The sequence below is a fragment of the Panthera uncia genome (genome assembly GCF_023721935.1).
Source record: "Panthera uncia isolate 11264 chromosome B3 unlocalized genomic scaffold, Puncia_PCG_1.0 HiC_scaffold_1, whole genome shotgun sequence".
Lineage (NCBI taxonomy): Eukaryota > Metazoa > Chordata > Mammalia > Carnivora > Felidae > Panthera > Panthera uncia.
Genome location: NW_026057582.1, coordinates 81,056,790 through 81,084,185, shown reverse-complemented (window position 1 = coordinate 81,084,185; position 27,396 = coordinate 81,056,790). Strand labels below are relative to the sequence as shown.

General features: G+C 37.2%; 1 protein-coding gene across 1 annotated transcript in view; it reads right to left on the bottom strand.

The window, feature by feature from the left end:
• FAM98B (family with sequence similarity 98 member B) overlaps positions 1–26,789 on the bottom strand; it is a 37,939-nt gene extending 11,150 nt beyond the window's left edge. The window contains exons 1-6 of the mRNA XM_049613306.1: positions 26,686–26,789; positions 18,261–18,406; positions 17,023–17,157; positions 9,965–10,143; positions 7,057–7,137; positions 6,377–6,493 (exon numbers count right to left, since the gene is read on the bottom strand). Of these exons, the coding sequence (XP_049469263.1) occupies positions 6,377–6,493; positions 7,057–7,137; positions 9,965–10,143; positions 17,023–17,157; positions 18,261–18,406; positions 26,686–26,756 (729 nt within the window). The 5' untranslated portion in view covers positions 26,757–26,789. The remainder of the gene's footprint in view (positions 1–6,376; positions 6,494–7,056; positions 7,138–9,964; positions 10,144–17,022; positions 17,158–18,260; positions 18,407–26,685) is intronic.
• Between the last annotated feature and the right edge of the window lie 607 nt (positions 26,790–27,396).

Sequence of the window (27,396 nt, the reverse complement as noted above, 5' to 3'; positions counted from 1 at the left end):
GAGCCTGGAGCCTGCTTCTGATCTTGTGTCTCCCTCTCTCTCTGCCCCTCCCCTGCTCATTCTCTCGTTCTCTCTCTCAAAAATAAATATTAAAAAAAAAAAAAAAGAAAACCTGAAAAAATAAACGTGTGGAATTAAACGTGTTAAAAAAAAAAACCAAAAAACAATGAGTCAACAAAGAAATCAAAGAAAAAAATAAAAAAATACTGGGACAATGAAAATGGAAACACAATATTCCAAAATCCTTGGGATAAAACAAAAGCAGTTCTAAGACAGAAGTTCACAGCAATAAAGGCTTACCTCAAAAAACAAGAGAAACCTCAAATATTCTACACCTAACGGAACTAGAAAAAGGAGAACAAAGCCCAAAGTTAACAGAAGGAAGGAAATAATAAAGATCAAAACAGAAATAAATGCACTAGAGATTAAAAAAAAAACCAAAAAACAGAAAAGATCAATGGAACAAAGAGCTGGTTATTTGAAAATATAAACAAAATTGATAAGCCTTTTGCCACTCATCCAAAAAAAAAAACCTTTTGCCAGACCCATCCAGAAAATATCCCAAACAGAACTAAGAAATGAAAGAGAAATTACAATTGGTAGCATTGAAATACAAAGGACCCTAAGAGATGATTATTGAACAATTATATGCCAACAAATTGGACAACTCAGAAGAAATTCATAAATTCCTAGAAACATAAAATCTTCCAAGACTGAATCATGAAGAAAGAGAAAATCTGAATAGACTGATTATTAGCAATGAAATTTAATCAGGAATCAAACAACTCCCAACAAAAAAAGTTCAGGAGCAGACAGCTTCAAAGCTAAATTCTACCAAACATTCAAAGAGTTAATCGCGATTCCCTTCTCAAATTATTCCATAAAACTGAAGAGGATGGAATGTTTCCATACTCATTTTACAAAGCCACCATTACCCTGAAACCAGACAAAGGCACTAACAAAAAAATTACAGGCCAATATCCCTGATAAACACAGATACAAAACTCCTCAACAAATGATTAGCAAAACGAATTCAACATTACATTAAAATGAATATACACCATAATCAAGTGGGATTTATTCTACAGACACAAGATGGTTTAACATCTGTAAATCAAACAAGATACATCACATTAACAAAATGAAGGATGAAAATCTTATGATTGGGCAGGAATCCTGGGTGGCTCAGTTTGTTAAACATCTGACTTTTGATTTCAGCTCAGGTTATAACCTCACAGTTCTGAGATTGAGCCCGCATCAGGGTCCATGCCCAGCCTGGAGCCTGCTTAAGATGCTCTCTCCCTCTCCCTCTGTCCTTCCCCTCTCACACATACTCTCTCTCACACTCTTTCTTAAAAAAAAAAAAAAAAAAAAAAAGAAAGAAAACATCTTATGATCGATCATCTCAATAGATGCAGAAAAAAACATCTGACAAAATTCAACATCCATTAATGATAAAAACTCTCAACACAGTGGGTAACATACCTCAACAAAATAAAAGCCATATAAGACAAAACCTTTGCAAACATCACACTCAAAAGTGAAAAGCTGAAAGACTGCCCTCTAAGATGGAGGAAGTCCTAGCCAGGGCAATTAGGCAAGGAGGGGAAAAAAATGTGGCATTCAAACTGGAAAGCAGCAGCAGCAGCAAAACTGTCATTAAGTGTAGATGACCTGATATTGTATCCAGAAAATCCTAAAGACTCCACCAAAAAACTATTAAAACCAATAAATGAACTCAGTAAAGTTGTATGATAATATAAAGAAATCTGTTGTTTGTATATATTAGTAACAACTATCTGAAAGAGTTATTAAGAAAACAAATCTATTTACAACTGCATAAAAAAACAAATCAAAACCCTAGGAATAAAGGCTTAGGAATAAAATTTACCAATGAGGGGAAAAACTTGTACAGTGAAAATTACAAGACACTGATGAAAGCAACTGAATACAAATAAATGGAAAGATGTACCATGCTCATGAATCAGAAGAATTAGTATTATTAAAATGTCCATACTACCCAAAGCAATCTACAGATTCAATGCAATCTCTATCAAAACCCCAACAGTATTTTTCACAGAACCAGAATACCACTACTATAAAATAGTACTAAAATTCCTACGTAATCAGAAAAGGCCCCAATTCGCAAAAGGAATTGTGAAAAAGAACAAAACTGTACATATCATGTTCCCTGATTTTAAACTGTACACAAACTATAATAATCAAAACAGTTTGGTAGTACAAAAACCAGACACATAGATCATCTTAACACAACAGGGAGTCCAGAAATAAATGCATGCTTTATGGTCAATTAATCTACAACAAAGAAGGCAAGAATATACAATGTGGAAAGGACAGTCTCTTCAATAAATGGAAAACTGGACAGCTACATGTACAAAAACGAACCTGGACTATCTTCTTACACCATACACAAAAATAAACTCAAAATGGATTAAACGCTTAAATTAAGACCTGAACCCATAAAATTCCTGAAAGAAAACAATTAGTAAACTATTTGGTATCAGTCTCAGCAGTATTTTTTCGATCTGTCTTCCCAGGCAAGGACTGCAAAAGCAAAAATAAACAAATGAGATGACACCAAAGAGGACACCTTCTTCATAGCAAAGGAAATCAATAGAACTAAACAGCAACCTACTGAAGGTATGGTTGAAAGGATATTACCAATAAGGGTTTAACATCCAAAATACATAAAGGACTCATTCAACTCAGTATCCAAAAAAATCATATTAAAAAGGCAGAGGACCTACACAGACATTTCTTCAAAGAAGACCTATAGATGGCCAACAGGCACATGAAAAGATGTTCAGTATCACTCATCATGAGTGAAATACAAATCAAAACCACAATGAGATAACATCTCATACCTGTCAGAATGGCTACTATCAAAAAGACAAGAAATAAAAAATGTTGGCAACAATGTGGAGAAAAGGGAACCCTCATGCACTGTTGGTGGAAACATAAATTGGTGCAGAAACTGTGGAAAACATTATGAAGGGTCCTCAAAAAATTAAAAATAGGAACTACCATATGATCCAGTAATACCACTTCTGGCTATTTACCCAAAGGAAAAAACCCACTAATTTGAAAAAACACACGCACCCCTATGTTCACTGCAGCATTACTTATAATAACCAAGATAAGGAAGCAACCTATCGGGGGACACTGATAGATGAATGGATAAAAAAAGATGTGGAGAGATTGTCTGTGTGTATACACATATATATAAACAAATAATGGAATATTATTCAGACATAATAAAGAATGAAGTCTGGCCATTTGCAACAACATGAGTGGATCTAGAGGGTTTAATGCTAAGTGAAATAAGCCAGACAGAGAAAGGTAAATACCCTACGATTTTACTTATATGTGAAATCTAAAAAGCAAAGCACAAAGCTTTTCAATATCTTGCTCTTAATATGAGCAACCAAGAACCATCCTGCATTTGAGGAAAACCACCATAAGCAAGAGACTAAGAAAAACCAATAAAAAATTACGCTGGAGGAAACAGAGATAATTTAAGACCCTTTTTTTTTAATTTTTCATTTTTATTTAAGATGATAATACATCCATAAAACAAGAAAAAAAATATGAAAAAAAGGAAAACTACAGGATCAAAAAGATTCCCTGGAAATTAAAAAATGATGGCAGAAACAAAAATTCGATACCAAATACAAAATAAAATTGAGGGGGCGCCTGGGTGGCTCAGTCGGTTAAACGTCCGACTTCAGCTCAGGTCACGATCTCACGGTCTGTGAGTTCGAGCCCCGCGTCGGGCTCTGGGCTGATGGCTCAGAGCCTGGAGCCTGCTTCGGATTCTGTGTCTCCCTCTCTCTCTGCCCCTCCCCCATTCATGCTCTGTCTCTCTCTGTCTCAAAAATAAATAAACGTTAAAAAAAAAAAAATTAAAAAAAAAAAAATGCCCTCAATTTTTTTTTTTTTTTTAAATTTTTTTTTAACGTCTATTTATTTTTGAGACAGAGAGAGCGCGAGCATGAATGGGGGAGGGTCAGAGAGAGGGAGACACAGAATCTGAAACAGGCTCCAGGCTCTGAGCCGTCAGCACAGAGCCTGACGCAGGGCCCGAACTCACGGACCGCGAGATCGTGACCTGAGCCGAAGTCGGATGCTTAACCGACCGAGCCACCCAGGCGCCCCGAATTGAGGGCATTTCTAAGAAAACGTATCAAAAAAGGAAAACAGATAGAAAATGGGAGAAAAAATAAAGCAACTTAAGTGGATGTATACAGGATGTCCAAAATCTGACTAATAAGAATTTCAGAAAGAGAAAATAAAACAAAATGAAAGAGATTAACGAAGAAAAATATAAAAGATAAGAGTCTATACATTCAGGGGCGCCTGGGTGGCGCAGTCGGTTAAGCGTCCGACTTCAGCCAGGTCACGATCTCGCGGTCCGTGAGTTCGAGCCCCGCGTCAGGCTCTGGACTGATGGCTCGGAGCCTGGAGCCTGTTTCCGATTCTGTGTCTCCCTCTCTCTCTGCCCCTCCCCCGTTCATGCTCTGTCTCTCTCTGTCCCAAAAATAAAATAAAAAACGTTGAAAAAAAAAATTTAAAAAAAAAGAGTCTATACATTCAAAGGTCCATTTACTGTTTTAGCACAATGAATGGAAAAGACCCATACGAATACTTATTATGAAATTTCAGAACTCCAAAGCTAAAGAAAAAGCCCAAAAGTTTCCCAAGAAAAAATTTTAAAAGTTATCCAAAAGGACACAGAACTACATCAGGTTTCTCACCAGTAGCACGAAACACTAGAAAACAATGAATCAATGCCTTCAGTATTTTTAGGGAAAAACAGGTTCAACCTAGATTTTTATATTTACCCACACTATCAATCAAATGTGACAAGAGAATAAATACATTTTCAGAATGCAAGGATTCAGAAAAATCACCTCCTATAGTGGTGAGGAAGATGAGGTGTCTGGTAAATTAAAAAACAGCTCCCCTAAAGATGTCTACATCCTAATTCCTGGAATATGTTACCTGACAGCTGTAGATGTGATTAATTCAAAGATTTTCAGATACAAACATTATCCTGTACTATGTGAGTGGGCCCGGTATAATCATAAGAATACTTGTAAGAGAGACACAAAAGGTGATGTGACAATGGAAACAGAAAGACTGGAAGATCTTACACTACTAGTTTTGAAGATAAAAGGATGACGTCACGAGTCGAGTCAAGCTATGCAGGTAGCATTAAGAAGCTAGAAAATATAAAGGAAAGAGATTCTCCCCTATAGTATCTGGAGGAATGCAACCTTGCTAATACCTTCATTTTAGGACTTCTGATCTCTAGAACTATAAGAATAAATGTTCATTATTTAAGCCACTAAGTGTATGCTAATTTGTTACAGCAGCCATAGTAAACCAATACAAAACACCACGTAGAAACAGAGACCACTTAAGAACCAAGACAGGCAAAGCACACCAACAATCAGCAGAACCCACACATATGAGACAACCATCTTGAATATTCCAGCCCAGTCCCAGCATCAGCTGAATGAAGCTGCACAAGTGCCCCAGCTGATACAACATGGGGTAGAACTGCCTAGTCAATACAAAAAAACGTAACGATAACGATGACGACGATGATGATGGTATGATATGTGAGAGTAAGAGGCACCAGATTTACCATCCCACCTGAAACAAAAGTGGACAACCCATGTGAACTAGTGATTTCCACACACTGGACATCAAGGAGCACAGAACAGTAATCCCTGAAACAGGGGATGCAAAGGATGCGAGCCCTATTAACTGTCCCAGCTTACTGTCTGGAGAGTTTCTAGACTATGATGCAGAGTGGGGCAGGGTACCCAGACGAAGCTTGAATACAGTTTAAAGGCATAAAATGGGAGTGATGGGAGACAGCTCCCTAGAAAGCTATGTGATAAATCCATTATTTGGGAATGCCCCCACCATCCAACCTCCTCTTAAACCAGAACACAGTCCAGAGCCTTACAACACCTTTCAGAAGACTTATTCTGGCATCAGCACTACCTACACCTATTCCAATGGTCTCCTTTCTTGACCGGTTGTTTACTGTATCTATCTCACTGCCTCATATGATACCCCTTCTTTTATGCCTATCACTGCATAAATCACAACATGTAGTAGTTTAAAATCAATGTGAAAACATTTGGAAAGAAATCAAGATATCTGCAAACAGGGATTTACAAAAGACTAGGATCATTATGTAAGAGCAGTAGTTGGCCTGGGCATGTGCTTCAGAGTAAGTGGTAAGTGCAAATGTGGCACAATTACATAATGACAAACAGTGCAGCCTGAAGAGCTGTCACAGAGTACCACCTACAGGACACAAATGGGAAAACAGCCCTACCTTTGCTCTATCAGACCAACCAAAGGACTGCACTGTCACATCTAATCGTTTCATCAACATCCGCCGGCGGCATTCATATTCACAGGAAAGAGCTTCATTGATCCTTTCTAGTTGTTCCTAAAGAATTCAGAAACAAAAATCATAAACTTTACACTCTGTATACACAGAAATTTGAAAACTGTGGTCAATACCTCCTGATTTGAAAGATACTGTGCCTGGTAACCATTTTCTGATCCCATGAAACTTTATGGTAAATTTTTTTAATAATAAAGAGTATCTGAGAGAACATTTATGATATTCAGAAATACTAAACATATGAATTAAACTCTACAACTGAGAGACTTTACCTCATCTTCAATCAAGCGTTTTAAGTAAAACATCTACTTGCTAAGTGGTCTGGACCAATAAGGAAAGAAAATGCCAAAAATTTCCACCTTGTTGGCTTTTGAGCTACTATCTTTTTCTAATCACAACTATGCTAACATACTGGGTGCTATCTATACTCTTGGACAATTTATAATCCGAAATGCCAGGACCTATTACTCTAGGATGTCAATCCATTTTAATTCTCTAAAGTAATAAAGGTATGCTACCCCTTGTAAAACCTAGGTGTCCACTAATAAAATTAAGTCATATTCACTAATTTAATTACATAAAGCGAATAAAGCAAGGTATTTTACCGCCTGTTCCAGATTTAAATCAATTTTCAGCAGTGGTTTTCCCACATGATTTTTCTGGACTTTTGAGAGAATATCCTTCACCTAAAAGTAAACATAAAAGATTGTGAAAAAGTATATCCCTAATTTAAAACATTATCCTTAAAATGCTGTTTTGAATGCTGAATAAGTGAAATGTTAAAGTAAAATAAATGAAATATACCTTCACATACTAGGAAAGAATATCAGCACAGTGCAGAGTATCTTCTTTTCCAGAATAAGAAATAATGTATATAGACGACTAAAGAAGTAGCTACTGAAAGGTTTTACTATGAGAATCTGTGTGGCCTTATGTGAAATAATTTGGGGAGCTTCTCCTTGAAATGGCACACTCTTATGCATACTTCTGTATACATGCCAAATGCAAGCATTCTGGTTTCATTGTTCAGCCAAACGCAAGAGAGCAAGTCCTCTAAATTATAGTCACCACATACACATTTCATAACTTTTGCAAAGCCACTAATTTGAATTACTTGCAACACTTTTGTTTTAGTAAAGAAGTTATTAGACATTTGTTTTTGCTCTAGCAATATCAGCCATTCCAATAACAGTAATTTATCCCGAACAAAACGACTGAGAAATGATAGCCTAAGTTGGGCTCACCCTAACTGAAGAAATTTTCATTATCTAAAAACAATTTCAAAACAGAATGACATACCTACAGTTTCTTAGTTATATAGGTTATAAGGTACAATCAAGACAGTTCAGATTTTGAGGAATATCAAGCTTATTTAATGTTAAGGGCATTCTTTAAGAAAAAGTTAAAAACCGTGAACACAAAATTAACTTGGAAACTGCTGGTAGTGATGGGGAGTGACTGTAAATGGACAGAAGGTTTCTTTGGAGGCTGATGGAAATGTTCTAAAATTAGATTTTGATGATGGTTGTACTTTCTAAATAACATTCATTTAATTACCTATTTTAAGTGAGTGAAGTTTATGACATGTAAACTCTACCTTGAGAAAGCTATTTTTTAAAAAATTAGCTTAGAAAGCCTTGTACAAATGAGAGGCCCCAAAGCTTAAGCTCTATTAGCTTCATGGCAAATCTACTCTACAACAATACAATTCTTACTTATTATAAAGAATTAACTTATTTTCTTAAGATACTCAACTTCTGTAGATTTACCAACTCTTGCAAACACCTCCAATTTTGATTATTTCATATGTTACTAAAAGTCTGAGTTGTAACTCCTCACTCGAGAGGGATTCTGAATGTTTACTTATAACTTCTTACATCTAATCATGCTCAGTTCCATTCCCAGGATTTCAACATTGGACAACAGTTTCAGTAAGTCTGAGAGTTCAACTCAAATAGAGAGGAAGTTAAGAGCACAGACTCTGGAGGTTGCCTGTATTTAAACTTCAGGTCTGCCACTACTACTTAGAAACTTGCTTGTCCAATTTATTCCATCTTTCAGCACCTCAGTTTCCTCATATGGCTGTTGTAGATAATAGCAACTACCTCATTATATGTGACGTGAGAATTAAATGAATTATTATATGTAAACATTTACAACAGTAAATGTATTATGTTTGCCATTAATATTACTATAATTACTTTAGAGTCACACTTGAACAGCTTCAAGTTAGAAAACACTAATTTTCTTTCCCAATGGTGACAAAGCATATTCAATAAGGAATGGAGAACAAAGTCCTTTTAGGAAAATATTTGGCCACCATGGCCACAGTAGCAAGTACCTTCAGATTAGCCTGCCAGCACTTGAACGTAGGCATTATGCATAGCCTACTGCAAGTAGAGAAACAACAGGTTCAGGGATATTTTTAATTGTAACTGAGACCCATAAAAAAGAAAAGCCTTTTGGGGATCAATATGTAGAAGCACAGGAAGATTAGAAAAAGCCTAGATATCTGTCTCAAGGTGAAATTATCCCAGACATTTTAGCCAACCCTAGATCATTCTTAATCCAGAGGAAAAGAGAAAAGCATTGAAGAGTAACTTGTTAACTCCATAACGCTTTTGAGTGATTCAAAAAGAGTTATTCTTTGGTCTGCAGGTTCCACAAAAAGAAAAAATGTTTTTAAAATTGTGTTTTCATCTTAATGACAGCAAAATTCTGTTATGTTCAATTAAGACAAATCTTTTTATCTTTTCAGTTCCTAAATTATCAATGCAGGAATATTTTATCCAAGAATTTAGTATAACACAGCATGTATAAAAATGGAGCTTTAACCTGTTCTTGAGAGTAAGAACATTCTTTTCCTTTAAAATGAATCCTGTGTTATTCCCCTAGAGGAATCCTAGGAAACAGGCTGGAATTTGGACTGCAAGGGTAGCATTCTCTCTAATATGTGGCTCAACAGGGAAGAAGAGTAGTTTAATAATTGAAGAGAAAATTTCACAAAGTTTGAGGTACACAGCTTGTGGTTGTTTTTAACTACATCAGGATACTTATTCATTCATTTATTTTCTATACAAGAAACATTTCCTAAACACCTATCCACCAGAAACTGTGACTGCTCACTGCCAAAGACAACCACATTACAATTCTATTAACAATACCCATTTTTTTAAAAATGTAGTTTGCCTTCAACTTTGGATTACTCTACTTCATCATACTACATTCTAACTTTACTTAGGAAAGGGATCCTTTAACTTGCAAAGTGATTTCTATCACAGAATACTCTTGCAAAGCCTAAAGGCCCTCACTCATTAAGATCTGATTCCTGAATATTAGCTATTGGCAAATTAAGTCACATACGCATATGAACTCAGAATCCAAAATTTACTTTACAGGAAGATAAACTTCTCTTGAAATGGAATGCATCTTAAAGGAAATATTTTCATTTTCAGTACATTTACATGTTAGCATTTAGTTCCATTTTTGGGAAATGAAAAATAAATACGATACCTTTGATTCCACTTGGTTTAGCATAAGCGGAATGTCAGAAGTTGCTGACTTGGGTACACCAAGAGTATCACAGATAGCTTCAACTTCTTGATAAATTTCACTGTTTTTATCTAATTGAGAATTTTTACGTTTCTTATTCTGTAGTATCTGTAAAGCTTGAAGCTCTGTACTTAAAAACACTATAATGAAAAAAGGAAAAATGAATAATGTTAAAACATGCAAGAACTTCTTAAAAATCCCACTTTTAGGTATATATCCAAAGGAACTGAAATCAGGATCTCAAAGAGATTTGCACTGCCCTGTTCTCTGCAGTACTGTTCACCATAGCCAAGATATGGTAACAATTTAAGTGCCCTTCAACAGATGAATAAAGAAAATGTGGTATATACATACAATGGAATATTACTCAGCCTTAAAAAAAAAAAAAAAAAAAAAAAAAAAGGAAATCCAGCCATTTGCAACCACACAGATGAAACTGAAGGACACTAGGCAAAGGGAAATAAGCCAAACACAGAAGGACAAATACTATGCAATATCACTTTTCTGAGCAATCTAACACAGTCAAATTCATAAAGCAGAGAGTAGAATGGTGGTGGCCAGGGGCTGGGGGAGGGGGAAAACTGGAAGTTATCAAATATAAATTTCTGAAAAACAGGTTATCTGTTTTAATGAAGCTTTCAAATCAGAAGGACTTGGCAGAGTCATCACAAGCAAAGTCTGATAAATTTTGGTCAATTATACAAGATGATTTAGTCCCAGAGACCAACTTTATAGGAAAGTGACTAGTTAACAATAATACTGTATCATATACTTAAAAATTTGCTGGGTGGCTTAGTCGGTTAAGCTTCTAACTTCAGCTCAAGTCATGATCTCACAGTTCTGGAGTTCAAGCCCTGCATCGGATCCTGCACTGACAGCTCAGAGCCTGAAGCCTGCTTCAGATTCTGTGTGTCTCTCTCTCTGCCCTTCCCCTGCTCATGCTCTGTCTCTCAAAAATAAACATTAAAAAAAATATATTTTTTTTAATTTGCTAAGAGGGTAGACCATTATGTTAAGTATTCTTATCACAAAGACAAATTAAAGAGGGCAGGAGGAAACTTTTAAAAAATGGGATAGTACCTACTGCAGAGTTTAAAGTCTAGTAGGAGAGACCTACCAGTAGTAAATCAACAATTTAAGAACGTATAAGTGTAAAAGTGAAAATATTTTCTCATATGAACAGAGTGCTCAACCCAGGGGAGAATGTTAGCTCTAACCAACCTATAAGCTGACAGAGTGGTTTGAATAACCACTGGCCTTTAGAATAGACCACCCCCGGCTGTTCACAAGTCCCTTCACTGCCATGTCATTTAATCCTTTCAATAGCCATATTTAAGCAAATTACTTAAAACTCTTACATGATTACAGTTTTGTTTTAAATTCTATAGTGTTTAAAATACTGAATTTTGTTTTTGTTTAAAGTCATGCACACACAGGGGTACATAGGTGGCTCAGTCAGTGAAGCATCTGACTTCAGCTCAGGTCATGATCTCACGTCTGTGGGTTTGAGCCCCGCATCAGGCTCTGAGCTGTCAGCACAGCTGACATCCAAGCCTGCTTCGGATTCTGTCTCCCTCTTTCTCTGCCCCTCCCCCACTCACGTTCTGGTTCTGTCTCTGTCTCTCAAAAATAAATGCTAAAAATTTTTTTAAATAAATAAAGTTATGCACACATACTACCTACACACCCCACAAGACAGTCGTTTCAACTTCACCTGAGAAATATCTGAGAAACTGTTTAAAAGTAGTTTTACTGCACTTTACTACACTTCACAAATGATTGCGTTTTTACAAATGGAGGGTTTGTGGCAACCCTGTGCTGAACAAGTCTATCAGTGCCATTGCCATTTTTCCAACATTGCTCACTTTGTATCCCTGCGTCACATTTTGGTACTTTTTTTTTTTTAAGCTTATTATTTATTTGGGTGGGGGGTGAAGGGAAAGACAGAGGGAGGGAGGGAGAGAAGGAGGGGGCATGGGCACAGGAGGGGCCAGAGAGGGAAGGAGAAAAAGAATCCCAAGCGGGCTTGGCACTGACAGCGCGGAGCTTACTCTCATGAACTGAACTGTGAGATCATGACCTGAGCCAAAATTAAGAGTTGGACGTTTAACTGAGCTACCAAGGCGTCCGTCCCCCCTCATTTTGGTAATTTTTGAAGGAGATTAAAAAAGTGCTACTCCAGTGAACACACGAATAAGAAGGTGCAACAGCCTGACTGCTGATATGGAGAAAATTTTAGTGGTGTGAATACAAGATCAAACCCAGCTACAACATTCCTTAAGCCAATCTAATCCAGAGCAAGGCCCTAATGCCCTTCAATTCTATGAAGGCTAACAAAGGTGAAGAATCTGCAGAAAAGAAGTTTGAATTTGAAGCTAGCAGAGGTTGATTCATGAAGTTTAAGGAAAAAAGGTATCTCCACAGCATGAAGTACAAGGTGAAGCAACAAGTGTGATATAGAAGTTGCAGGAAGCTACCCTGGATATCTATCCAGAAGACGTAGCTAAGACAATTAATGAAGGTGGCTACACTAAACAACAGATTTTCAGTGCAGATGAAACAGCCTTCTATTGAAAGATGCTATGTAGGATTTTTCGTAGTTAGAGAGAAATCAATACCTGGCTTCAAAGGACAGGCTGATCCTCTTGTTAGGGGCTAATGCAGTTGGGGACTTGAAGCCAATGCTCATTTACCACTGTAAAAATCGTAGGACCCTTACGAACTATGCTACACCTACTGTGCCCGTGCTGTATGAATAGAACAACAAAACCTGGGTGAAAGCACATCCATTTACAGCATGGTTTATTGACTATTTTAAGCCCACTGTTGAGACCTACTATTCAAAAGAAAAGATTTCCTTCAAAATACGACTGCTCATGGACAATGCACCCAAGGGCTCTCGTAGAAATGTACAATGAGATTAATGCTGTTTTCATGTCTGCTGACACAATATCCATTCTGCAGCCCACAGATCAAGAAGTAATTGTGACTTTTAAGTCTTACTATTTATGAAATATAATCCTTAAGGCTACAGCTGCCATAGTGATTCCTCTGATGATCCAGGCAAAGTAAATTGAAAACCTTCTGGAAAGGATTCGTTACTCTAGATGTCATTAAGAACATTTATGATTCAAGGAAAGAGATCAAAATACCAACATTAACGGGAGTCTGGAAAAAGGTGACTCTGAACCTCATGGATGGCTTTGAAGGCTGAAGACTGCAGATGTCGTGGGAACAGCAAGGGAACTAGAAGCAGAACTGAAGATGTGACTGAACTGCTACAATCTCATGACAAACCGTAACAGATGACGAGATGGATAAGAAAATGGTAACTTGAGATGGAATCTTCCCATGGTGAAATACTGTGAAGATTGTTGAAATGACAACATGAGATTTAGAATATTCCATAAATTTAATTGATAAAGCAGCAGGGTTTGAGAAGATGGACTCCAATTTTGAAAGAAGTTCTACTGTGGGTAAAATGCTGTCAAACAGCATCGCATTTTATAGAGAAAATGTTTGTAAAAGAGTCCACTCATGCAGCACACTTCGCTGTCGCCTTGTTTTAAGCAAGTGCCACAGCCACCCCAACCCTGAGCAACCACCAACATGATCGATCAGAGGCCATTCGCATATAGAGTCAAGACCCTCTGGCAGCAAAAGATTACAACTTACTGAAAGTTGAATGATAGCTGGCATTTTTTTGGAATAAAGCATTTTTTAATTAATGTACATTGGGTTTTTTTCAGACATAATGCTACTGCACACTTAAAAAAACTGCAGTATACTGTAAATGTAACTTTTATATTTACTGGGGTAACCCAATATATATTACTGGGAAACCAAAAAATTAATTTGATTCGCTTTACTGTGATATTCACTTTACTGCAGTGGTCTGGAAATGAATACACAACATCTCCGACCCTCAAAGATTCTGAACCAGCAGATTCTGAACCAGTAGGAGTTAAGTATGTGTATGATGTTAGACCCAAGGTGATTCTCATGGGCAGGCAGGATTGAGAGCCACTGATTTAAAGACTTTTCCCTGCGATCTACACATGATAGTCTAAGGAGCTCACAAAAAGTGAAGACAGTATGTATCAAACTGTACTTATGAAGACTATGCCAAGGTCCCTCTGATTTCAAAACTTCATTCAAACAGATCACCAGTTCTTCAAAAATGTGTACTCTGGACAGAATCCAAGCTGGTCTGCCTTTGTTCTGTGGGAACGTGCTCTATGTAATACTACAAACAAGAGTTCAGTCTAGTATTTAAAAGGCTAATCCATGCAGATGGTAAACAATACAGTGAAAAGTCTTCTTCCCACCACAGATCTTCAGATTCCCCTTCTCCAAAGGCAATCAACATTAATGTCTGGGATATCATTTTAGGCATATGTGTATGTATATTGAGAATGCATATCTACCATCTACATGCTTTTGTTTCTTTTATATAAACGAGTGTACTGCACATATCTGTATATATTTTTAAAACTTACCAATACATCTCAGAAATCATTCCATACCATCACATTTGATCTATTTTCAATCTAATGGCTATATAGTGGCATCACTGCAAAGATATACCATTTCTATTTAACTACTATGAATAATGCCATAATGAACACCCTTTTCATATATCTGTGTACACTTAGGGAAATAAATATGTATTCCTAGTTACGGGATTTCCGAGTTAAAAGGTAGGTGAATTTTAATTGTGATATTGAGAATTTGCCCTCAAATAATTAAGTGAAATAAAATATATAAAATAAATAAAATAAAAAACTGTTCTAACAGTTATTCTCTCACATTTTAATGCCTATCAGTATATGAGGATGCATATTCCCCCAAACTTGTATCATCACATTTTTTTTAATTTTTGTTATTTACTTGTCTGTTAAGTGAAAAATGGTATCCTGTCATTTTATTTTTGTAACTCTTTAACTTTGAGTGATACATCTTTTCATGATTAGAAGCAATTTTTTAAAAACTTTTTTCTGTGGAGTGCCAGTTCATTTCTTTCGCACTTTACGCATTTTTCCACTGAGTTTTTATCTTTTTCTTCTGGATTTATGAAAGCTCTTCACATACTAAGGACTTTGGCCCTTTTTGTTTTATACATGTTGCAAACACTGCAAGAAAAGTATGAAGAGACTTACTGCTTCATTACGTTTTAAACACAGAGTCAAGACAAAGACAGAAGAGATGGCAGTAAGACTGGGAACTGGTGTAACAACTCTGGAACAAAATATGGTAATATATACCTAGAGTTTATTTTTAAATGTTTATAATCTTTAAGTAAAAGTAGCCAAAAACATGAACAATTAAAAATAGAAAAGAATCTAAACACCCATTGTACAAAAATGTTATGTCCATAGCATAGAATGCTCTGTAGCCATTTAAATTATTCTTTCCAAAAAAATATTAAGTGATGGGGAAATGCTCACAATACATTAAATGAGAAGGAGGAAGACAAGGAGCTGCATCTACGATAGGCTCTTAATCTTACTTACATGTGTGTGTACAAAGGAAAAAGAGAAGGAAAAGAAAATAACACCAAAAACAATTGATGATTCTGAGGAGTGAGATTATCAATGATTTTCTTCTTAACAATTCTCTGTACTTTATAAGAATTCTATGAACATATAATTTTAAACACATAACATAAAATTTACCATTCCATTTATAAACATACAACAGCATTAAGTATATTTGCACTGGTAGGCAACCATCACCCAACTCAAAAACATTTTTATCTTCCCTAACTGATACTGTACCTGTTTAACACTAATTCTGTTTTGCCCCATCTTCCAGGCATACATTTTCATCATCAGAAAAAATTATACCAATTTCTCTTTTACCTCCTTATTTTTACTTGTACCAGAAACCTGTATTGCTATTATCGTTCAGATTTTCAGCAGATAAGGCAAAAAGGGAAACACAATGGAGCACACAGTTCTCACTAACAGAGCGCCCATGTTCCTCTGGGCCAAGGCTTCTCAGCTTCCTTTCTGTCCCCAAGGGTTACTGTGCTCTCCCATCACTAACAATGGTTCCTTAAATCAGTGACTCCTACTGAATGGGAGGAAGATGGGGAAACAGTATAAGAAAAGGGTGTTGGGAGGCGGGGGGGGGGGGGAAGCATAATTTTTATCCCCTGCAACCCACACAAGACAATTCAAATGTCAACACTTCTATCACCACCACTTAACACTTATGATTTCTGCGCCAATTAAACAAACACTACAGCCTATGAGGAATATATCAAATGGAGTTTTTTATAAACGGTACAACCTAAAATAACAGAAATCTTCAATAACAGATGCTAGAAAAATTCTTTCAAATGACCATTGTCTGTAGAACTTTGAAAACAGCATGAAATTAACTGAATTTTAAAAATGTTTAAAGGACCCCAATACAAATAAATGGATTAGTTGTGGTAATTGTTTGGATATAGGGTAATCTATATTCCAAACTCACCCCTGACAAAAACAGGTCACACTCACTAGAATTCAAATGGCCAGAGGGCACAATCGTTTTAAAAACTGATATAACCCTAGTGCCTAGAGCAGTTTTCAGTTTAATAATAGATCAGTAAATATTTTTGAACCAACTCTCATTCAATGCCTAGCACTAAAAACAAGATCTAATAATGCACTTAACTGCCTAGTTTCAGAGTTTTAAGAATAAACAGGGCTCTAAATGACCAACCTATTCATTTAGGTATAAATGCTGAGTGATGAATTACATGAAAAAAAAAACTACTAAAACAGTATATAAATCACAAACACAGCATTCTACAATGGCCAAATAAATCTTAAGTGTTAGAAATCTCAGCACATTAGAATTTATACATTTATATAAGTATTGCTAAGTCAGCTTCATATTTTAAGTCAAATATTAAAATCTGTTTAACATACAAAATGTCCAAAACTTCATTAATCAAATTTCTAAATCTTGAACATAACAAAAACCACATCCAACACATGAGTTTAAATGTTCAAAGAAAGATAACTTACATAGAAGCTTCAAACAGTCATCCTTCTTTTTTAAACGGTCCTTAATATCTCCTGATATGAGTACAGAATACGGACATGCCATTTCTTTTAAAAACCCACTTATCTCAAGCTGGAAGCTTTCTAGATCATCTCTCCCTTTAAAAAAGAAAAACCATAAAACACTTACCGAACACTTTACCATATAATCTGAAACTATAAAATCTACCGCTAGTTGATTTCAATTTTATACTTAATTAAAAATTTTCAATTTGACGTAAAATCCTTACATGTGTGACACCCCCATGCTAAGGTATAGATAATCAATTTCTACATAAAAAAAGGAACACTTAAATTTAAGAACTTAAGTATCTAATCATGACATAAGTATTTTTATATTTCAATCCCTGTTTTCCAATGGACTTTCCACAAAAGCAGATAAACTGCAACTATTTTACGTCAGTAAATGAAATACCGAAAGTGTTACTGTGACTATAAGTGGCTTCACAGCAAATGATGTATTTCTATTGTATTTCTACGTATTCAGATAAAAAATGCAATCATTTGAGCTTCACTGCTTATCTTTCATAATCTAATGATGTATGAATTTGTGCCACATGTTTTCAATTCAGCTAATTTTACTTTGCTTCAAGGGAATTCTACTGGATTTGTCAAGAAAGGAAAACAATTTAAAAGGACAGCTCCAGAAGAGAAGGTTACTTTGTACCCTATCAAGTGCTCAATTTTTTATTTTTCATTTTAATTTGCTATCTGAAATTCCACCAAAGAGCCACAAGGACTCCAGTTACCAAGACAGTAACAAATTAAACAAACATTTCTGATCTAGCACAGGAGTTTTTTAGAGAAGTATTTCTACGTGAATCCATGTCCTGAATTACAGGCATGGTAATTCAATTTAAATTAGGAATTACATGTACCTTAACAACAAAAACAAAACCTAAATTCAAAGTAAGCAATATTCAAAAATTTAACCTTTTAAATAATCAAATTCAGACTCTACTTTCTCTGAAGAATGATACTAAGGTTAAGATCGTAAACAGTTGTTGTTTATAATCTTATATAAATTTAAGAACCAATTTTGAATTACTGTAAAATTTAACCCAAAGGTATTCAGTTTCACATACTGCAGTTCTTCATAATGTTACTGATTTTTCTTTGCAGGCACATTGCAGGTAAAACTATAAATCATAAGCCATCATTTCATTTTACTACTACAGAAAAACAAAATACAATGGCAATACCAGCTGAAGTGATACTTTCTTCCAAGTTGCACAATGATTTTATCTGAGAGCCTAACCAAACACAGAGCTCTGAAAATTCAGGCGAAGACAGTCCACCCTCTGCTGCCTTGGTAAGGGCTTGCTCTTCTAACAGTGGTCCCTTGTACCTAGAAAGAAAGATGTAAAAGGTGTAAAAAAAAAAAAAAAAAAAAACACCAAACTGGTAGTAGTCTATATATCAAGGCCTGGGGCCTATTTTTATAAATAAAGTTTTACTGGAACATAGCCAATAAATGTATCCATTTACAAACTATCTCTGGCTGCTTTCATGTTGCAACTGCAGAGTTGATAGTATGGTCAGCAAAGCCTAAAATTACTATTAGGTCTGTTATAGACATGGTTTGCCAATTTCTGCCCTATTTAATTGGCATTTGGCTTTTTGTTAACATTTTATCATGTTTTAGTAACATTATTAACCAATTTTAAGATAAATATTACAACTAACACAAAGTCAAATAGAGCACTCTAATAACCATATACTAGTTACAAAATAAGCAAAAAAAATTTAGCAAAAAAAGAACAGACACAAATTTTATTTTATTTTTTGAGACAGCCCAAGTGAGCGAGGGGCAGAAACACAGAATACCACAAAGCGCAGAGAGATGGAGACAGGGAGGGGGAGGGGGAGGGGGAGAGAGAGAAGCGGGGCTCATCCAAGGCAGGACTCGAACTCACTAACCTTGACACCATGACCTGAGCAGAAGTCAGAAATTTAACTGACTGAATCACCCAGACACCCAGATGCAAATTTTAAATTAAAAAATTAAAACTGAAAAGGACCTACGTATGAGATCATTTTAACCTAAACCATTTATTTTATAATTTTGTACTTTTAAACACTGCTACAAAATGTATTTGAATAAACCTAAAATTTTCTAATTTTATATATTAACTTCATTGAATTATATACCAGTTTTCTACTTTTATTGTTCTTCCTGCAACTATTTTTTTTTACATTATAAACTTTTAGATTTTAACATATTTAAATTTAATCCAGTGCCACTTATGTATGTATGTATGTATGTATGCATGTATGGATACTTAAATTGTCCTACCTCTGCTTAGTGGGAGCCCATTCATATTGGCCACGGAATCCTTTTATTCCCTGTATTCTCTGAATTCTTTCCTTGCTTTCTATGACAAGATGTTCCTGCCCTATACCTGTAATTGGCCATTTCTCCAAAAAGCCCTGATTCTTTTTAATCATACTTAAGAGTACATAATCTGATACTAAAGGTAAGTCATTGTACATATATCTTTTTAAGAGAAATTACATCAGGAGTTCACATTGCTATTTCTAATTCAAACTTAGAATTGTAGGATATTTACTTATTCTGTTTTACATTTCTATTATCTATCAGAATGAAATTCTGGTTTGTAATGACATTTACAGAATCCTACTACACATAAAAATAGATTTACAGATAGCTTCAGAATGGGAAAATCAAATAACTAACAATAAAATTACTGAAAACAATTTTTTTAATCTTTAGAATATATTCTATTAAGGGGCACCTGAGTGGCTCAGTCAGTTAAGCGTCCAACTCTTGGTTCTGGCTCAGGTCATGATCTCAGTGAGTTCAAGCCCCACATCAGGCTCAGTGCTGCTGGTACAGAGTCTGCTTGGGATTCTCTCTCTCGCCCTCTCACACTCACGCATGCTCTCTCTCTGTCCACCTCAAAATAAATAAATAAATAAACTAAGGGCACTTGGGTGGCTCAGTAAGTTAAGCGGCTGGCTTTGGCTCAGGTCATGATCTCATGGTTCATGAGTTACAGCCCCCATCAGACTCTCTGCTGTCAGCACAGAGCCAGCTTCGGATTCTCTCTCTCTCTCTCTCTGCTCCTTCCCTGCTCACTCTCTCAAAAATAATAAATAAAAAAAATTAAAAATAAATAAATAAGCTTAAAAAAAAAGAATATATTCCAGGAAGGATGTAGGAAAAAACAATCCCTTTCCATGGGATGAAACCACCTACTCCATATACTGGTAAACATTTGTTTCATTTTGCTTTCAATTTTCAGCAATTTTTCTTGCTTTGATTTCATTTTATTTAATTTTGCTTTATAATTATGTAAAACATGTACATTATTTCAAAGTCTAATTTAGAAAACCAGGAATATTCAACAAACTTAGCTTGCAATCTTAATCTCGTTCCCTCTACTCTGTTCCTTCCTTCCCGTGCATGTTTATTAGGGGTGGTCATTCCATAATGTTTTAAAATATAAACGCATGTATACTTTTTTAGGTAAAGGCAGTCTACTACACACTGTCCTATTCCTTGCTTTAAACATATACACACTCATACACATACATTTACATATATAGCAGACCCAAAAACAAGGGGTAAGGGGTGCCAATCCTAACCCTGCATATAACTTTGGACTCCTGAAAAACATAACTACTAATAGCCTACTGCTAACTGGAAGCTTTACTAATAATATAAAAAACCAACTAACACGTACTTGGTATGTTATTATGTATCACATACATATTCTTACAATAAAGCAAGCTAAAAAAAAATCATAGGAGTTTTACAGTATTATACATATATTTTTTTGAAAAAAGTCCATGTACACGTGGACCCATACAGTTCAAATCCATGTTGCTAAAGGGTCAACTGTACTGGAGATCAGCAGAGACACTGCCCAATTATTTTACAGTTATATAGTACTCCACTGTCGGGAGTACTAGGCCCCCAGTTAAGGACATTTGGGTTATTTGTAGTATTGTGTGCTATCAGAAAAAATTTGGGGTGCATCTGGGTGGCTCAGTCGGTTGAGCATCTGACTTCAGCTCAGGTCATAATTTCACAGTTCATGAGTTCAAGCCTCACATAGGGCTCGCTGCTGTTAATGCGCAGAGCCCACTTGGAATCCTGTGTCCTGCTCTGTCTGCCTCTCCCCCACTTGCACTGGCTCTCTAGCGCGCGCGCTCTCTCTCTCTCTCTCTCTCTCTCTCAAAAATAAACATTAAAAAAAAAAAGAGAGAGAGAAGAAAAATTTAGCAAATTTTTGTCAGTTTTTACCTGCGATAGATTTCTAGAGGTCAGACTGTTGGGTCAAAGGGTAAATGGATATCTAACTTTGCTAGATATTATTAAATATTCCTCTACAGGGGCTGTACCATCAAGGTGTAAGAGTACCCATTCCCACACAACTCACCAAAGTTGTCAAACATTCAGATTTTTGACCATCTGGTATCTCAATATAGTTTTAATTTACATTTCTCTTAAAAGCAAGGCTGTACATCTTTTCATATGTTTAAAGGCCATTTGCGCATCTTTTTCTCTGAATTCTCTGGTCAGAGCTCATGAAGGTATTTTCAAATCCCCATTTTGCAGGTAAGAAATTAAGGCTTTGGACACCTGGGTGGCTCAGTCCGTTGGGCATCTCACTCTTGATTTCGGCTCAGGTCAAGATCTCAGGGTCATGGGATCAAGCCCTGCATCAGGTTCCACAATGTGCACAGACTCTCTCTCTCTCTCTTCTCTCTGCCCCTCCCCACCCAAAATAAAAATTAAAAAATTAAGGCCTAATGAGGTTAAGGTACCTGCCTTAAGTAGCAGGCTAGGCACAGTAATGGGCAAACATAGATAGATATACAGAACAGATATTGATGATTATATTTATTTATAAATCATTTAGCCTTTACAGCAATGCTTTGGAGTCAGCATTATCTCAATTCTATAGGATCAGAAGTAACTAGGTGATGACTCTAGGATTTAAATCCAGATTTGAACCCACACACTCCACATGAAGTCACACTTCTGTCTATACTAATAAGGAAACTAAGCAAATAACCTGGCCAGGTGATGCAGCCAAGTAAAGGCAGAGCTAGGACTAGACCACTGCCCCTGTTCCTATAGGCAAGACTGGTTCCTCCATATGTTACCTTTCCTCCAGATCTTACAGTGCCTCTTAGTGAGATTGAATAGTAAACATCTTCTTTCCCCCTACTTGCTTTCACTTCTGCAGTAAAGAAATAATCATAAACTCCTAAATAAATTTAATTAATTCATATCATTGGTGATAAATTATTTTTAACTGATATGCCACTTATAAAATTCAATTAAACTTTTTAAATCATCAAAAATAATTCAGAAGAGAAAAAAACCCACAAATCTCAATGCCTCAGCTCATCACATGAGGTAAAAAATAAAAACAAGAGGGGCGCCTGGGTGGCTCAGTCGGTTAAGTGTCTGACTTCGGCTCAGGTCATGATCTCGCGGTCTGTGAGTTTGAGCCCCGTGTCGGGCTGTGTGCTGATAGCTCAGAGCCTGGAGCCTGTTTCAGATTCTGTGTCTCCCTCTCTCTCTGACCCTCCCCCTGTTCATGCTCTGTCTCTCTCTGTCTCAAAAATAAATAAAATGTTAAAAAAGAACTCCTGTCTGGTACTTAAAAAAATAAATAAATAAATAAAAATAAAAACAAGAAAAAGTGCATTTAACCAAACTGACTAATAATAATCATAGTTTTAGTAGTAATACCACAAACTGCTCTTATGGTAGGCCAGTGCTGTGTGCTTTATGTATTTAATTTAATTACCTCATTTAATTGCCACAATATCCTATAAGATAGGGATTATTATATGCTCTTAGTTTGTTCTATGTATTTTTATGTAATTAAGAAAGTGCTATTATTCCAAATACTGGGGACACCTCCCCTAAGCCTAGACTTCCCCACAGTTGCTGGTCTGGCCCTGCTTCAATCTGGGTGATCCAAATCTTCAAGTCCATTAAGGCCATTGGCAAACCTCCACAAATACACAGCCACTGCCTAATTTACTTTCTCTTTTCCATCAGCCAACATACACAGTATGAGACCCTTTCCTTCCCACTATCATTTACATACCCTACTGGCTTGCCTCTAATCCAGCTCTCCACTTCCTGCATCCCAGACTCTTACACGTAGGTTTCATCCATGAACAACTCTCCTAGATTGTCCCTCTCTTCTCAGAAAGATTATCCCTGCCACCTCTAGCTTTGGTGATTTTACTCTCTGAAGTTCTTCAGGAGCAGATGGTAAGGTTTCTGCCCTTTTTGCTTCCCCAAACAGCATCCATATCACTGCTCCCCCATCATCTTATAAATATTCCTGGTCTCTCTAGGTTCAGGCCAGTCAGATTTGCCACCTTCTTTCTCTTGTGGTTTTCACCTATTGTTTGGACACTCTCCAAAATTCCCTGCTCTCAGTTTTCCTCTCCATCCCTATTTCTGCCATTGACCTGTATGTATACCCTATACAATAACCTCAGCTCTAATTCCTGAACTTTCTCTTTTCCGACCTTTGCCACTTCATGTCAGTGAGCCACCCCTTAGACCTTACCATTACTGGGAACTACTCCACCTGCAAAATCATTAATTCAACCACAACCTACTACCTATCCTTGGGCTTGCCCTTTTGACCACTCACTGACAACTATTCTTGGATCTCATCTCTACCTCCATTCTATTGGTCCCTCCATAATCTCTGTATTGACTAGCTCTCTCTGCTGTCTTCATTTTCTTCCCTATCCAATTTAGATTCCAAGGTGCATCCTTTCATTTTGGTTCAATAAATACTTACTGAAGAAATGAGTCATTGATCCCATCATGTTCTTCAGCTCCAATATCCAAGCAACCACTAAGTTCTGCAGTGCACTTCTTTCCATATCCACTTCCACAAAGCACCCATCACTTCTTGTCTTGACTATTAACTAAATTCTCCCATCCATTCTCTACCTTACTGAGGTAACTCTTGAAACTGGACATCTGTTCTTTCCCCTTTTTATTTAAAATCCTTCAATCATGCCCCACTGCTGTTATGACAAAGAACAAAATCCAGAACACAGCCTAAAAAGTGTTGCATGCCTTGGTCCTCACCTAACTCTTCAATCCAATTTTCCACTATCTTGGCCCTTGCTCTCTGCCCTCCAAACAATACAGCAAGCTTCTTTCCACTTCAGGGTCTTCCATTATTTTGTTCTCACTTTAAGGACACCCTTGTCCTCCTTTCCCATCCAACTTCACCTAGCTTACTCCTGTCCTGCTCCTGTCCTGCCCTTACATAGGTCCTCCTGTCATGTTATGCCACCCTTTTTTTCCTTTAAAGCATTTAATACAGTTTATCATGTTTGTGTGATCACGTCTGTGTCTCCACTGGACTGTCCATCCAGACAGGGCTCAATTCTATTTTGCTCACCACCGACTTCTCAGAACAAGGTGCAACACAGAGTTGTGATCAGTAAATATTCGAAATAAACCCCCTTCCATAATGGTGATTCTCAAATAAGCTGTGAAGCTTTTTCAAAATATGCATGCCTGTATGCACCCTGGAAGATCATGATCCAGTCAGTCTGGTACATAACAGCATGGAACATTTTATTTCACAAGCTCCGTACATGATTCTGATGTACAACCAGGGCTGAGATCTACTCTACAAAATCAGACTGTCAAAACTAAAAAAGAACTCTGAAATCATGAGCTTGAACTCAAGAGGAAACAGTTATTCCTACCCAGTTTTCAGTATATCACCGAACTGTTCTTTCACATATTTTCCCTTTTAATTCCTCCCTTTAATTTCTAATTTTACTTGATAAAGTACTTTCACTGATACCCTCAGTGTTTTAATCACAACAGAAAATGCATTATTCACAAACTACATGGATATTTTAAAACCTAGTGCTCAATTACAACACATATTTTAAGTAAAAACTGCTTTCTGTATTTCATTATCATTGTAAGAAAACTCAAACTTCAAAATCATTTCCTCACATATTCCAGGAAAAATCAGTTCTAACATACGTAAACTGTTTTATTTTCCATACTGAATAATCTGAAACTAGTTTTCCTTGATAAAAGTCAAGGTTATAGCAAACTTCATTTTTCAAAACACCTATAATAGGCACAATTAAAGGAATGAAGGAAGAGAAAAAAAGCACTGACTTTCTCTTTTTCATAAACTATTTACATAATCATACTATTTTTATCTGGAGTACTCAGGATCTCAAACTATTTGGGGCCTACACACTTCTAGTAAGTATTTTAACTTCTTGTTTTGGCTACTTCTGTAACCAAATTAAGTGAAAATTTCCAAGAGATTTCACAAAGTAAAAATACCCCTTAAATAATCTGACTCAGTTCTTTCATTTGACAAACATTTATTCCGATCTACGAAGTGCAAGGCTCTGTAACATTGTCAAGTAGGTATTATTGGGGTCCAAATGAAGCAACTGACAGAAGAGCAAGTGCAGTTTTAGGAAAAAAAAATAATAATAAAGTGGGTGGGGGTTTCAAGCTTCACAATAGAACTGCAAAGACACAGCCTATCCCATTCAAGAAACTCCAGCACGTGGCAGGGCAAACAACGCGCAGATGGTTCCAATCTCTAAATTTAAGTAAGGAGTATTTTTTGACTCCCAACTATCTGGCCCTATCTCTATCTGTGTGCATTCTCTTCCTTGAACTTTTTTTCATTTACCCATTCATCGAACCATAATTTATTGTACAGGCCGTCACTGTAGGACGTTGCTGGGAACAAGACAGGTAAGGCGCCTGACTTCCTGGAGCGGGAGGAGGTGGGGGCACTGCGAGAGAGGATAAATACACGGGACAAGGTAGTTTGAGATACGGACAACAGCTGGGAGTAAAAACAGGATGAGGCTGAGGGAGACTTTGCACCTCATGATCCCCGTGCTTCAAAGCATTAACATCATTCTAGGAGTTCTCATGGCACTTAGCATCCTGAATTGTAAATTCCAGTAGACTCTTCGTAGCCCCAACTATGTGAGCTACTAGTAATCTGAAAACGGTCTTTTTCCTCTGCCTTAGCACACAAACATGCGTTAATTAATACGTATTAACACCACGGCCGTATGTTAAACGAACGGATGAAACGGTAGAATGAATGGACCCACACCAACTTAAAGACACTTTCTCCGGTCAAGGAAGCAGGAGATTCGCTCCCGAACCCTAATTAAGCCACAGGTTGTACATCGCAGGGACAACAGTCCCCAGCCGCAGTTGGGGTTCCAGCACCCATCGCCCCAGTGCGCGACCACTACGTCAACAAAAATACCAGCCGCGGCGCAGGGACACGCTCCTCGGCGAGGCTGGCGCTAACCTGGCTGCTCCGCGCCAACGCCGCGGGGCCCGGCTGCGGAGTTTCGGGGCCAAGAGTTTGGAAGAGGGGGCCACGCGCCCCAGCTCGCCGGCCCCGCTCCACCCCTCAAACGGATTTCTCTCCCGCCTCCCTCTTAACTCCGTCGGCGCCGGCGGGAGCGAGGCTGGGAAGGCCTCCACCCAGCTGCCCGCGCCCAGCAGAGGCCCACAGGGAGGAGACCCCAGCGGCCAAACGGAGGGAGAGCTTTACGTTTTCAGGGGAGGGCGTCCCTGGGAATACTCACCCCAGCGCCTCCAGGGTGTCCAACACGTCCCCTTCCATAGTAGGTTCGGGACCCGACTCCGGCCCTCTCATGGTCCTTGGGCCCAACACTGTTCGGCGCTCTAAGAAGCCCGCCGGAAACCTGCGTCACGGCGCCAAAGTTCCGGGTGGAGTCTCCGCCAGGACTGCTTAGGAGCGCCGCTGAGTTGGGGCGTAACCGTTCCGGCCGGAGGCAATCGGAGCTCTGTGCCTGAAACCGCTTTACGTAACAGTGCGAAGTTTTTTTAATTACGATAAATTATAATAATAAAAAGATTTCTTTGTGCTGGCTCTTTTCTGTGTTGACATCAATCTTAGGAAACATCGTGATTCTACCCAAGTTGTTCTCAACCTATCAGACTCCGGACCTTTTAGTAACAAAAGTCCTGAAATGAAATCATTATCTGGAGTAAAACTGGTATATAATATTACGTATCTACACCTATATTTAAATCAGTATGCACTGCAATGCTCCAACTTTAAAGAAGAAATAAAGGGAAAGTAATGTATGACAATACATACACTGTGAAAGGTAGGTCAATCAAGTAATCAGGTGCTTGTTTCTATCTGTAGAAACCTCTTAAACACACATACGGAGCATGTGTTGTGTAAGAAACAAAAATACCAAAGGCAAAGTAGGGTAGATGATGCGATCTTCTAAAATTGTGACTAATTCTCCATAAAGTCCCAAAAA